Source organism: Rhea pennata, chromosome 1, assembly GCF_028389875.1.
Source record: "Rhea pennata isolate bPtePen1 chromosome 1, bPtePen1.pri, whole genome shotgun sequence".
Lineage (NCBI taxonomy): Eukaryota > Metazoa > Chordata > Aves > Rheiformes > Rheidae > Rhea > Rhea pennata.
Window position 1 is genome coordinate 89,197,888 of NC_084663.1, and position 12,197 is coordinate 89,210,084.

At 38.5% G+C, this 12,197-nt stretch overlaps 1 protein-coding gene across 1 annotated transcript in view; it reads right to left on the reverse strand.

The window, feature by feature from the left end:
* Positions 1-5,399: 5,399 nt before the first annotated feature.
* Positions 5,400-12,197, reverse strand: part of SLC22A15 (solute carrier family 22 member 15) — a 34,872-nt gene continuing 28,074 nt past the window's right edge. Inside the window, exons 10-12 of the mRNA XM_062571803.1 lie at positions 12,044-12,116; positions 8,488-8,676; positions 5,400-5,486 (exon numbers count right to left, since the gene is read on the reverse strand). Of these exons, the coding sequence (XP_062427787.1) occupies positions 5,400-5,486; positions 8,488-8,676; positions 12,044-12,116 (349 nt within the window). The remainder of the gene's footprint in view (positions 5,487-8,487; positions 8,677-12,043; positions 12,117-12,197) is intronic.

The window sequence follows — 12,197 nt, forward strand, 5'->3', positions numbered from 1 at the left end:
CTTTACACGGCCACACAGCACAAAAGCTGCATGTCCTACAAATTCTACACTTTGTCTGAAATCCTTCAATTAATTTCTTTGATTCATTACTGTCTCATGAAGAAATTAAAAATGTTTCAGAAACAAGAGCAATTGAAGTGCACAGGGTACTGAAAGACAAGCAAACAAAGATAGCACTCTGTTGCGTAAAGCTCCACGTAGATGCTTGTAAATACCAGTTTTAGCAAGTCACATGGAAGAATTCCAAGTGAATACAGCTAGAACTAGTTTTGGACTGTTGTATTCCAGCAGAAAAACTCTTTGGCACTTGCATCACCCAATACAATGATGTTACTTTATACAGTCCCATATCAAGCTGATTGAGGACATTCAAAAGGCCTTTTATGATACAGGCACTTCAAATAACTTACAGCAGAAAAATCTGCTTCCCATTAGGCAATACAAGAGTTTTCTCAGGATGATAAAAGAAGCCTCCATACCAAAAATAAGATTATATAAATTTAAATAAATTCAGTACATTGAGACTGTTAAGATGGCATTTTTATACACTTCTGTTAGACTTAAAGAACTTCCTTACCTGAATAATCTGAAGACTGCAATAGACTGGACAAGGCATTAAAATATTTAGTATGGAATAACTTTATATACATTTCTTCACCCTCTGGTTTCTACATTAGATCTACTACAGAAGTTCACTTGTATAGGAATCTTTCCTCCACTAAGTACATCCTGCACTAAGATGCAATGAGACTTAAAATACAGCTATACCTCCCTCAATCTTCTATTTGGAGAATAGCTGAAGATAGACATTTCTGGCACAGGTGTAAGCATGCCAGGCCAGGCTAACTTCCGCCAAAAGACAGCGATATTCACACATTTTTCTGATGTATTTACTGCCAGATTGACAGCTTGCATGCACAAATGCCTAGATTCAGCTGCGTCAAAGAGCATAATTAAAGGAGCTCAAACAAGGATGGGAAAAGCTATAGATAGCACACCATCCTTAAGCTGAAACAAAATTATAAAATACTGACCAAAATCTGCATTATGAGTTTATGCAAAAAAACCTCAGAAACAAGAGCTTTATCCCAGGCCTTTTCATTAACATGGTCTAGGACAAATAAGCATCTCTGTTCCACCCTGAGGAAGAGAGAGAGAAAGAGGCTGATGTGTTCTTCATTCAGTACCCTGATCTAAGCACTGATTCACCTGCAGCTCAGCTTTAAACACAGAGCTTCTCAGTTTGTGGTTATCTGAAGGATCACTCAGGGAATCTCTGAAGTACAGCACTTTCCCAGTCCCTAAAAACACTATTTTTTTTAAACCACTTCCCTCAAGAAGATAAACATGCCAAAACACTTCCCTGTTCTACTCTTCAACCTACAAAAAAAAAAAAAAAAAAAAAAAAAAAAAAAAAAAAAAAAAAAAAAAAAAAAAGCCAGGTAGAAAATCCTTTTAGAAGGCTGAAGTATCACTTCACCAGTGTATCAAATAATTTACCAGCTTTACTTCAGAAAAAGGTAGGAAGACTTAAAGTAAGTGATGTTAGTTATACAGCACCTTCTATCAGAGGGCTTAGAAATTCTAATGATTTTAATCATCAGTCATTTAGTAAAAAAAGCAGAGTCCAGAAGAGAACTGAAAGGTGCCATATCTATTTTATCTTGATCAAAAGACAAAGTTGATGAAGTTTCATCATTAAAGTAGCAGTACTAACAAAGTTGGCATTAAAAAGGGATGATGAAACCTGTGCCCCTAACAGGACATCCTGGAACTAATGCTAGCTCTGAAAGGAGTTTCGAGACAACATAAACAGCATGATGGGCACACTATGAGCTAGTATCCTCTGTTTTCATTTACCCTTGCTATAAAGCACTTCTTTGAATTCACTATTCTTTTCATTCCCTTTGGCTAATTCTCCTCCACATTGTCTCACGTAACTTGTCACTACCCATCACTCCTCCCTGTATTCACATAACACTCAGGAGCTCCTCTGTTAACAGAATCCCAAACATGCCTCACCAGAGACTATGGTAAGAGCTGACTAATCAGGACTACGCAGAAGTTTAATCTCCAGCACAATACCATTAAATAAATTGGCTGAAAAGGGACAACTGCTGCAAAACCAAAAGGAATCCTGGGAAGGAGTTACTGCTTTGGAGGTATCCTGGTGCCTGCACAACACTAGAACCACTCAACAGAACAGGTTGCTTAGTATTCAAAACTACCCTAGCAACAAGCATAGGATACTGCAGTCACACCTCACTCAACTATAGCAAGGATACTGGGTCTCTTAGAGTCTTAGTATTAGAGTATGCCATACACAGTGATATATCTAGTGCTGCACCAGCCTCAGCAGTCCAGTAACTCCTCAGTACAGACTTGCTGTCCAAACACTGAGAATTATTAACTGGGCCTATATAGACCGCTCACATGTAACTTGAAAGTCAGGAGTTCTCTGGCCCTCTGACTCAGGCTTTCAAGTAACATGGTTGAGACACCTACAATAGCAGGCACTGTCCAGCTGAAAAACTTCTGCTTAACAATAATGCTCCACCTAGATGCAGGATATGCTGACCACATGTGCTACAAAACACTTTGAAGCATATCTCCTCAGCGAGTGCTACATAAGGTACAAGTACCTCATATTATAAAGCCTTATACTCCATGGGTAAGGAAAAAGAGATTCTGTAGGTTTCTGTACGAGAAGGCCAGTTTTAACAGAAACTTCAGAAAATAAAATACAAATAAGGCATTTGGACTTCAGAGCACAAAGTGGGGGGGGGGCAAGTAGTTTTAAGAATCCTAATGCTACATTACCAAGTTCCTCTAGGAGAGATTCTCTCCTACAAAACAGCTGAGTTAACTGGCCAGAAAAACTAACATTAAAGAATCCCTATGGTTGACACAAAAAAGCTGCAAGTTGCCCTCTAAACTGCCATAGTGAAAACATGGCACATTTAAACAAAGGTTAAAAAAAGTGCAGTAACTTTTATGGAAAAAAATTAGATGTTTTCTTCACACTTGCTATTGCAATTTCATATATATAATTCATAATATAAAAGTGCATGAGTGGAGAAGTGAGTTTCACTCTAAATTGAGAACTGTCACAAAATCCAACTCAGGTCCTGCAAAATGATCCGACCTCCTGATCTACTACAATAGCCTACTGTTGTAATGAAAACTACATTGAAATATGTCTTGGCATGACCAGGGTTGCCAGTATCATGAATGACAATAAAACTGTGGAGCTAGGAAAGCTCACTATCTACTGTCCAAAGTCGGATAGAGGCTGTAATGCCCTAAGAAACTTGAGCTCATGACAGCATGCTGATACTTGTAAGTTACTACTGTTTGCTTCTAAGCGAGCAGGTTTCATATATTAAAAACCATCAACAACAAAAGAAATTAGATGTTACTTTTCTAGCTGCCCATAATTTGAAATGTGAATGCAAAACTAAATAAAGCCACACAGAAAAATCCTTCAAATAGAATCAAACTTTCCAAATATTTCCAGGTACTTTAGTTGTAGGAATTTTCTTACATACAAGAGCGCCAAATACGGTGGAAAGAATATCCTGCAGGGTCTAAAAGTGTCCTGCCATATCCACAAGAGCTATGCAACTGGAAAAAAAAAAGTGACAACTGCAGGCTGGAGTTCTTCTGAAAACTCCTGTAACAGTAACGAAATGGAAGTCACCATCATTGAACTGATGCATTGTCTACAGGGAGTGAAGTTCCCTACTTCACTCACAACCAATGCCTGGATCAAGCTCAGTCAGGCAGGAGTACTCTCTGCACTACCAGGGTAGTTACACTTCACTCAATGTTGCAGGTTCCAAGTGAATGAAGTTCAAGTGGCTTCCTGTAACCTTCAGATACTGATTACTCTCATTTCCTTTCAGAGTAAATGAGCTTCCCTATTTAAGCGGGATAATTTAAGCAGATGTAGCTTCCCCCCCCCCAAATTAAATCCAGTTTTAAGCTAATATGCACAAAAACATCTAGCAACTCTGACAATGTATTTGCAAACACTTTGTATCACTTTACTGGGAACTCCAAGTATAAAAACTATAAGCATTTTATGGAAACCAAACCTAATAAATAGCATAGATTAAAGGATGAATATGACTGATCAAGTAAACTTAATCCTTATAAAAAGGCCTCCTCTTCACAGTTGGCAACATTTCATATGCTCGTGTTACATATTTCGAGATTCCACATCCCTCTAATGAAACATTTAAGTAGTTCAGTGTGAACAGGAGAATGGAGTTCTCTCAAGTAACTGAGTAAGTGCTGGCTCAAAGTTTTCTAAGAATCTATCTACACACAACAACTTAAAATAAATAGTAGCAGCATCCTGCAACAACCCCTAAAACATAGCAGCAACCTACAGTTCTTTGTATCACTTCAGAGTCAAGTTTCTTCCAGAAATAGACACAGCTGGTCCACAGAAATGAGGTACATATTCTAACGCACATCTCATTACATAGGATGTGATAAATACCTCACTTGTGTTCCTCTTACAAAACGCTTTCCTCTAAGAGTTTTACTATACTGCAAAGATAGAAGTTGCTGTGCTTAAACATTCTTGGCAAAGCAAGGGCAAGGTTAAAGTAAGCAAAACTATGCAACAGCAATTCTGTGATGCGGGAACAAACAGCAAACCTGCACAAAAACAGCTAAAAAAAAGAAATGCTTAAGGGATGAAAGGAAGGGGAAAAAAAAAAAAACAAACAGCAGCGCTCCATATGTCTGCAGATTTTACGGCTGGTCTTTCCAGTAGCCCCTCCTACTAGCATTAAGTTTGCACACAGCTCATGATTAACCAGTTGCACCCTGTAACTCTAGGCACACTGTCCAAGTTTAAAAGGAGATAGCAAACGTTCACGGTTTGCCCCTCCCCTATCCAACACACTGAAGCCACTTTAACACTCAATTTCAAGAATTTGTTCCCACTGGAGTAGTGCACAGCACATCGTGACCACTTCCATTATACCAGGGCAAAAAAAAGTGAATGTTTATCTCTTTATGCCAACTCAAAACAAATCACCTTGAAAAGAAAATGCAGGCACGTGCATTGATGACCTATCCAGATGGTGAATATTTTCCTAGGTTTCAGAAATACACTATCCCTCACTTGCCATCTCACCTGACTTCAAACATAGTGTATTGGTCATTTTGAACCACAAGAATGTGAATGGTTGTCACACATGAAGACCATCAGTGGTGTAATGAACCTGAACAGTACTCAAAGCCCTTTCCCACTGCAGGAAAAACACAGGCACTTGTCCAATTATGTCCCCTGACAGGTGGTCCCCAGTACTCTCTTGTTTTAGAGCTGGACTGACTGGACAAGTAAGAAAAGGCATAAAGTAAATCAGCAATTCTTCTTTTCATTACTTGATCATATGAGTTTCTTCATCAGCATCATAAAACTCCTCATCTTCACTTCCACTGCCTGCAGAACTATCCTTGTCTCCAGACTAGAAAGAAAAATGAAGTCATTGGTTAACAGAGAAGCCACCGAATGAATTTCAAAACAATATGCATGAATGAAGCATACTTCTGCTGGAATGCTGAAAATAAAACAAAAAATGTCAAATCACAAAATAAAGCTTTGTTTAAAAAAGATTTATGTCAATCTCAGTTTTGTGTGTCCTTAGCTCTTCAAAATCGCTTGAAAAGAGATTGCCTTCTACTGGATGGACTCTCTCTGCTCCCTTCATCAGTACACTAGGGGAAAATATACGCAGGAGAGAAACTGGCTAGGATAGTTCTGAGGTGGTAGTTTACTCAGCTTTCTGACAATTTAAGTCTGAGGTTCCTATGATCTACCGGAAACTGATGTGCTGAACACAGATTACTTGATTAGGTAAAAGCTTTTCCATTACCTCTCGACAAGTAGCATGGAGAAATTTAATTTAAAAAGATTCCCCTGCAATACTAGCTATAGGTGTTATAGAAAGGGGAAAACAACATTACCAGTTCATATGTACAGACAGCTAACTTCCCATTACAGGCATATTTGGTAATATGAGTTCTTTTGACAACATACAATATACATAATGAAAGACCAGCTCTTGCAGCTGAAAGATTTTTGGCCACTGCAGTATTCTTCCATTGACTAATAATAGCTATTCAAGGTAAGGTTATCTTGGTGATCTAAACTGCATCTAGTTTTAGGATTTTTTTTCTAGTATGCTTGCATCCACCTTAAGACATCTTCCTCATGTGTAACTAGGCAGGCAGAGTGAGGGAAGGAAAAAAAAAAAAAAATAGAAGTCATATTCCTGACTGATAGAACTAGGGAAGCAAAATCTGTAGCTTTAGATCTGTCTTCAGAGGAGTTTTGCTACAACGTGTTAACTGTAAAGGAATTTAAAACAATTTATGTCTTCTGACAGTTCTTGGTGCTCAAAGGGAATCATGTTACACTTTTTTCTGGATTCCTAAAATTATTTGAGGAAAGTCAGGTTTGCTGGATGCGGTCTAATTCGAACATCACATTCATATATGTTAACAGGGACAGAACACCCATTCTGGGCAACCAGAATGTATGTTATCCTGAAGGTGGTACAAAAGGACAATGGATTCCACAGGGGGAATTCAGGCTCTGCCAAATAAATTCTACAACTTACTTATGGCAGCTCCACAAGACATCTCCATGGCCTTGTCAAATAGGGTTAATGTTTAACAGCTTTCCATTTTCTCAATGCTTTCTTTGCTGGTAGCTTTAAAATAAGTCTCTAATGTATCACTGACATTCCAGATGTAACTTCACTGAAGTTACAATATCACTCCAGGCACAAAACTAGCTCTTTTTGTTTCATTTGGATTCAATCATTGGAATCCATCTGGGGGAAAGTGCTCACGAACAGCATTCTCAGTTTCTTGTTTCTTTTGTGGATCTTGTTGAGGTTGGGATTTTTTAAAAGTCTGCAGAAATTCAAGCAGGGAAGTTTTGAACTTGGGAAGATTCCTTGACATAAGTGAACCGAGTTGTGTGAATACTGATAGGCAGACAATACTGGTTACCCCAAAGGCCTGTACTGACCTTATTTGATTAAAAAGGAAAATAAAATGTGATTTTTTTCCCCCCTCTCCCAGTTAAAACATCTGCGCCATTCGCTAGAATTGTTTCTGGTTAGTAAGCCCTCTGCAAGATTAAGTTGTAATAATGATGTAATCATGGAAATAACAGCTGGTATAAACTTGATGTAAATGTATATGATGGATTTTTGAAGCCACCAAGAACATGGTGCCATAGCACATTATCCAATATGGTTAAAGGTATTTATAAAATGTGCATGTAAAGTACAAAATTAATGGTTACAGGGCTGCCTCTTTCAAGCTTTCACAGGAACTTTTGTCACTAAACTATGCTGTCCTGTCAAGAATTATTACAGCCAGATTTGGTAAACGCCTTTGAAAGGAAGCAACTGCTCTGATTCTAGAAATAAGTTTTACTCTGCTTCTGATTTCTGTGAAAATAAATCTATGACTATCTGTGAATCTCAGACTGCTTCCTAAGAAGCTAAAGTGAAAGTTATTAGAGAGATCCTGCCTCATCCCAGTCTAATGGGACAGGCAATACTTGATTCAGTAAGATTCTCCCTTCAAGTGTTCTGACCACTTAATCTTTATCAATCCTTTGATATTTAGAATTTAGAAACTAGGATTTAACAGTAAGCCCCTTACCTAAATTTAAACATCCACTACCAACTTTATGACTACTTTTTCTATTCCCACTCCATTCACAAAACAATAATGAAAAAAATCCACAGAACTGGAAGAAGGTACACACTACAGTGTCCAGGAGTTAAAAAAAAAAAGATGTATAAAGTCATGTGAGAACAATGCTCAAATAGACCTCACTGAAAAACATCTTATTTCCATATTTCTTTATGCTTATGCTTGGGGGTTTTATAGATCCAGCATTTTCAACTAAACTTATTTCCCAGAATTAGTAGTGGGACCAATCTCAGAGATTAATCCAGCTCCAAACCATTTAAAGACTCTCCAGGATAGACCTAAAACTGCTGCTATAGAAAAGCCAGTGCAGATCTGAGTAGAAATACAGCATGTTGCTTTTAACAACAGTCCTTCACAAATAGGACTGTCTTTTTTAAACATTTAAGACTTCTCAGAAACTTGAGTGGTCAGCTTTGCATGAAGCATGCTGCAGCAATGCAGCTTAGAGATGAGAGACGCACACATATTACTGTGTCCTTTATTCCAAAGGAAAAAAAGACTGTTAACTTTTGGCCTTGAAGGGATGAACTGACTGAGCTATGTTTCAGCTTGCATTTCCAGACAACATTTCAAGATGTGATGGCAAGATTTTTAAACTATCTTCTGCATCTCCTTGGGGTCTATTATCCATAGGGTAAGAATCACTGTCCTAATCTAATTGAGTTAGTGGCATATACAAGCTGACAGTTGAAATAACACATCAGAGAAGTACAAGGGAGAAAATGAATATACCTGTGAACCATCCAGTGCTTGCAATGACATGGCTTCACCACCAAGTCTCCAGTACGAGCATACCTGCAGATCTGAAATCGTTTCTAACAAAGGGCTGTTTAATGTCTCTGGCAGCAATAAACTTAAGAGCCCAGACAAAAGGCCAGTCACTCCAAACACAATGTATGGCAGAGACCACTGTACGGACTTCTGGAAACAAGAGCAGAGATAGTTAAACAGAGGTTGGTTTCTTGCAGTTCATAGTGCATATTCAAGTATCTAACTTTTATTACCATTATATCAGGCAACTGCAATGAAAAAAAAATTCAGGAATGTAATAAATTGTTACATTTTTGAAACCTTTGTGTTCATCTTATAATATAAACTTACTACTTATTTTACTCTTTCTTACTAATTTTATCAATTTGATCTTACTGATACTTTTGGAGTTGCATAGATTGAGATGGATTTTAAAAGAAGTTTCTGATAAATTTATACCCTCAATTCTTGCTGACAAAACTTTTTAAAGAAAAAAAAAAACACACACAACATCACTTCGTCTGTACAAAAGGGAGAGAGGACACAATCACAGCCATGCTGGTTGGAAGGGATCTCTGGAGGTCATCTAGGCCAACCTCCTGCTCAGAGCAGGCCTAAAGACAACACTAGACGGGTCAACTATAGCTTCTTTATGCAAATACTTAAGAACTCCAAGGATGGAGATGCCCTTATCCAAGCAAACTGTTCCAGGACTGCACTAAGCTTCCTGGCAGATGAGGTAGAAGGAGATCTTCCAAATTTCCAATCTGTAACCCCCTAGCCACAACTTGAGGCCACTAATCCTTGCAGAACCACTTTTCTGCTGCTCAAGAAGAGTTCATCTCAGACCAAGTGAGCACAGCTTGCCCAAGCTCTCCTCTTAAGTCGTGTGCTCCAGGTCCACAACCACGTTGGCTGTCCTCTTCTAGACCCTTCCCAGTCTTTCCACATCCCAATACAACTGTGAGGGAACTTAATCTGTGGGCCATGTACCTCCTGATGTACCTCAGTGCAAAGTTTGCCTATTTGCAATCAGAGGACATTGCTGGCTCACATTTGACTTGTCATCCATCGTAGCCCTCCCCTGCCCAGGCTCATTCCAGCAGGGCTGCTACTCACCAGTTGGTTCCCAGTCTACACTGACTGCGGGAAATATAGAAGTAGAAATTTATACTTCTCCTTGTTCACTTTCATGGGGGTTTCTGTTAGCACAGAGGGCCCCTCACTACTCAACCTCAACTATTCAGTGTGTCAATCACTTTCCCTTATTTTGTATCACTTGCAAATATGCAGAGCATGCATTCTGTCTCATCATCCACTTGTTAAGAGCCACCAAACAAACACTGAGACTGTTACTACTCTTCAATCTGGTGATGCATGCAATGTTCACACTCATCTACTACTCCTTTCATCCAGCCCACATTTCATCAGCTTCCAAACAAGAATGCTGTAAGATACAGCATCTAATGCCCTAAAAACGCTTGCTCTCCGCTTTAATCCACATTGCCTTCTGTGATGAAATGGCTGGCTATCAAGCTGGTTGAGCATGAATTGTCCTTGGTAAATCCATGCTGACTGTTCCTGATTACCTTCTTGGCCTTCTCATGCTTGTAAATGATCATAGTCATCTCCTATGATCTTTCTAAGAACCAGTTTGAGCTGATCAGCCTGTAACTCCCTGGATCTACATTCTGACCTTTCTTAAAGATACCTATAGCATTAGCTTTTTTACAGTTACCAGAGACCTTCCTAAACAACACTGATGGACAGTAGCCTCCCAATCACAGTCAGTTCTTTCAGCCCCTGTTGAGGGATCCTATCCAGTTTCATGAACTAGAATAACTTTCAGTTTCTCTAAGCAGTCCTTAACTTATTGATCCTCTACTGTTGCCTGGCCCTTCCCTTCCTGAACTGTGCTGATACGCATGGAGGTTTGTAGTTAGGCTCTGCCTCTGAAGACTGAAGCAAAAGTGTTGAGTATTTCACCTAATGCCATCTCATCCAAAAAGAAGTTGCCTATTCCATGCAGCAACAGGCTCAACATTTTCTCTAGGTTTCCTTTGGCTGCTAGCATACTTGCAATCTCTAATTGCTAACATTTATGCTCCTTGCTAGTTTTAGCTTCAACTGAGCTTTGGCTTCCTATCATCTCTGAGAATTTTTATATTCCTCCTTAGATGCCTGCCCCTGTTTTCAAGTCCTGTTACAAGCAAAACTACAATGGGGAAAGGTGCGTGCAAAAACAGAAAACCATCTACAATATAAGTCCAAAACTTGCATGTTTACTTTCAGAAAACACAATAAAGCTAGCTCACTCCAGAAATCCAAGCATTTAACTTCCAAAAGTTTCAAAAAACAGAAGACCTCATTTTGTACAACAAAAAGCAATTCTGACTCAAAAAAAAAAAAAAAAAAGGGCTGTGATCAAATGTGAAAGCAACATCTTTTATACCAGTAATTACATTTTCTATTCCCACCCTTTTCAAAGGCCCTTGACAAAAGTAATTGAAAATACATTTAAAAGGTTAAAAGAAATTCCAAAACAGAAATAATGATTTTTCCTCAAATAAATGATAATTTTTTAACATCAGATTCTTATCTCCCGCAGTGCCAAATCCCCCCTAGAATACAGTGTAATGTACTCCTGACTGCTGCATAAAAGTAGCCTATTAAGCCTTCCAGAGAGATCTATACCAGCTTTTACTTTGCCTGAAGTAGCCTGGGAAGTGCTCTTATCTACCCCACCTTTCATTCTACAGATGAAAAGGCCCAATGTGCTTGACTACTCTCTTGCTAGACCTCTGCTTGCAGTAATAAAATGGAATATGACACAGAAGAAAGTTATTCCAGATAATCTGTCACATTAAAGGAATTCTCACCTGGTTTACATAAGCATTCTGAAACCAGCCCTTTATTTTACCTGCATACACACCTGCCTATAAATATAGAGAGGAAATAATTTTACAGTTTTGCCTCATCCTCATATTTGGTTCTTTGTCTTGAAAGGCTGCTGTGAAGTTTGTGCTCAAAAGATACCTCAGGTCTCCAAAGCAGCATCTTCATTCATTCAAAAATATAATACTTTGCTGATAATTATAATCCACAGGTAGTCAATGAAGTGTAGTGACAGTAAAATTAGCAGAAGCTGATCCTTTCTTCTCAGAAATATCAGTTATCGAACCTTTGTGCTTTATCATCTGATGCAGCAAGTCTTTTAACTGTTTAAGTTTTTTGCTATACTCCGGGTTTAAAATTGCAATCACTATCTTGGTATCTTGGAATGACAATACCAATGTTGAAGTACCAAGGCTAAGTGCCAAAATTCTTATAGAGCTAAAGCATCTTCTGAACTCAATGATGGGAATTTTGTCTAATTACATAGATTACATCTCAATGCTTTGGTCTATCACAACACTGTCAGGTCATAGATCTTAGATTAAATACATAATTTATCTAGATATTCCCACCTCTGCAGGCCTCTGATACATGAGAGCCGCAGAATAAAATATAAATAAAGCAGTGAGAAGTTCAGACAAACCAATGAAGGGACAAAAGGAGCAATGATTCCACCAACTCGAGAAAACATGGAACAGGCACCCATTCCAACGTTCCTAAGAAGAAGAAAACAACAACCATTAATCAATGGCATTTGCACAGGAGGAATTAGGATGTTAAAAAAGTTCTATCAATAA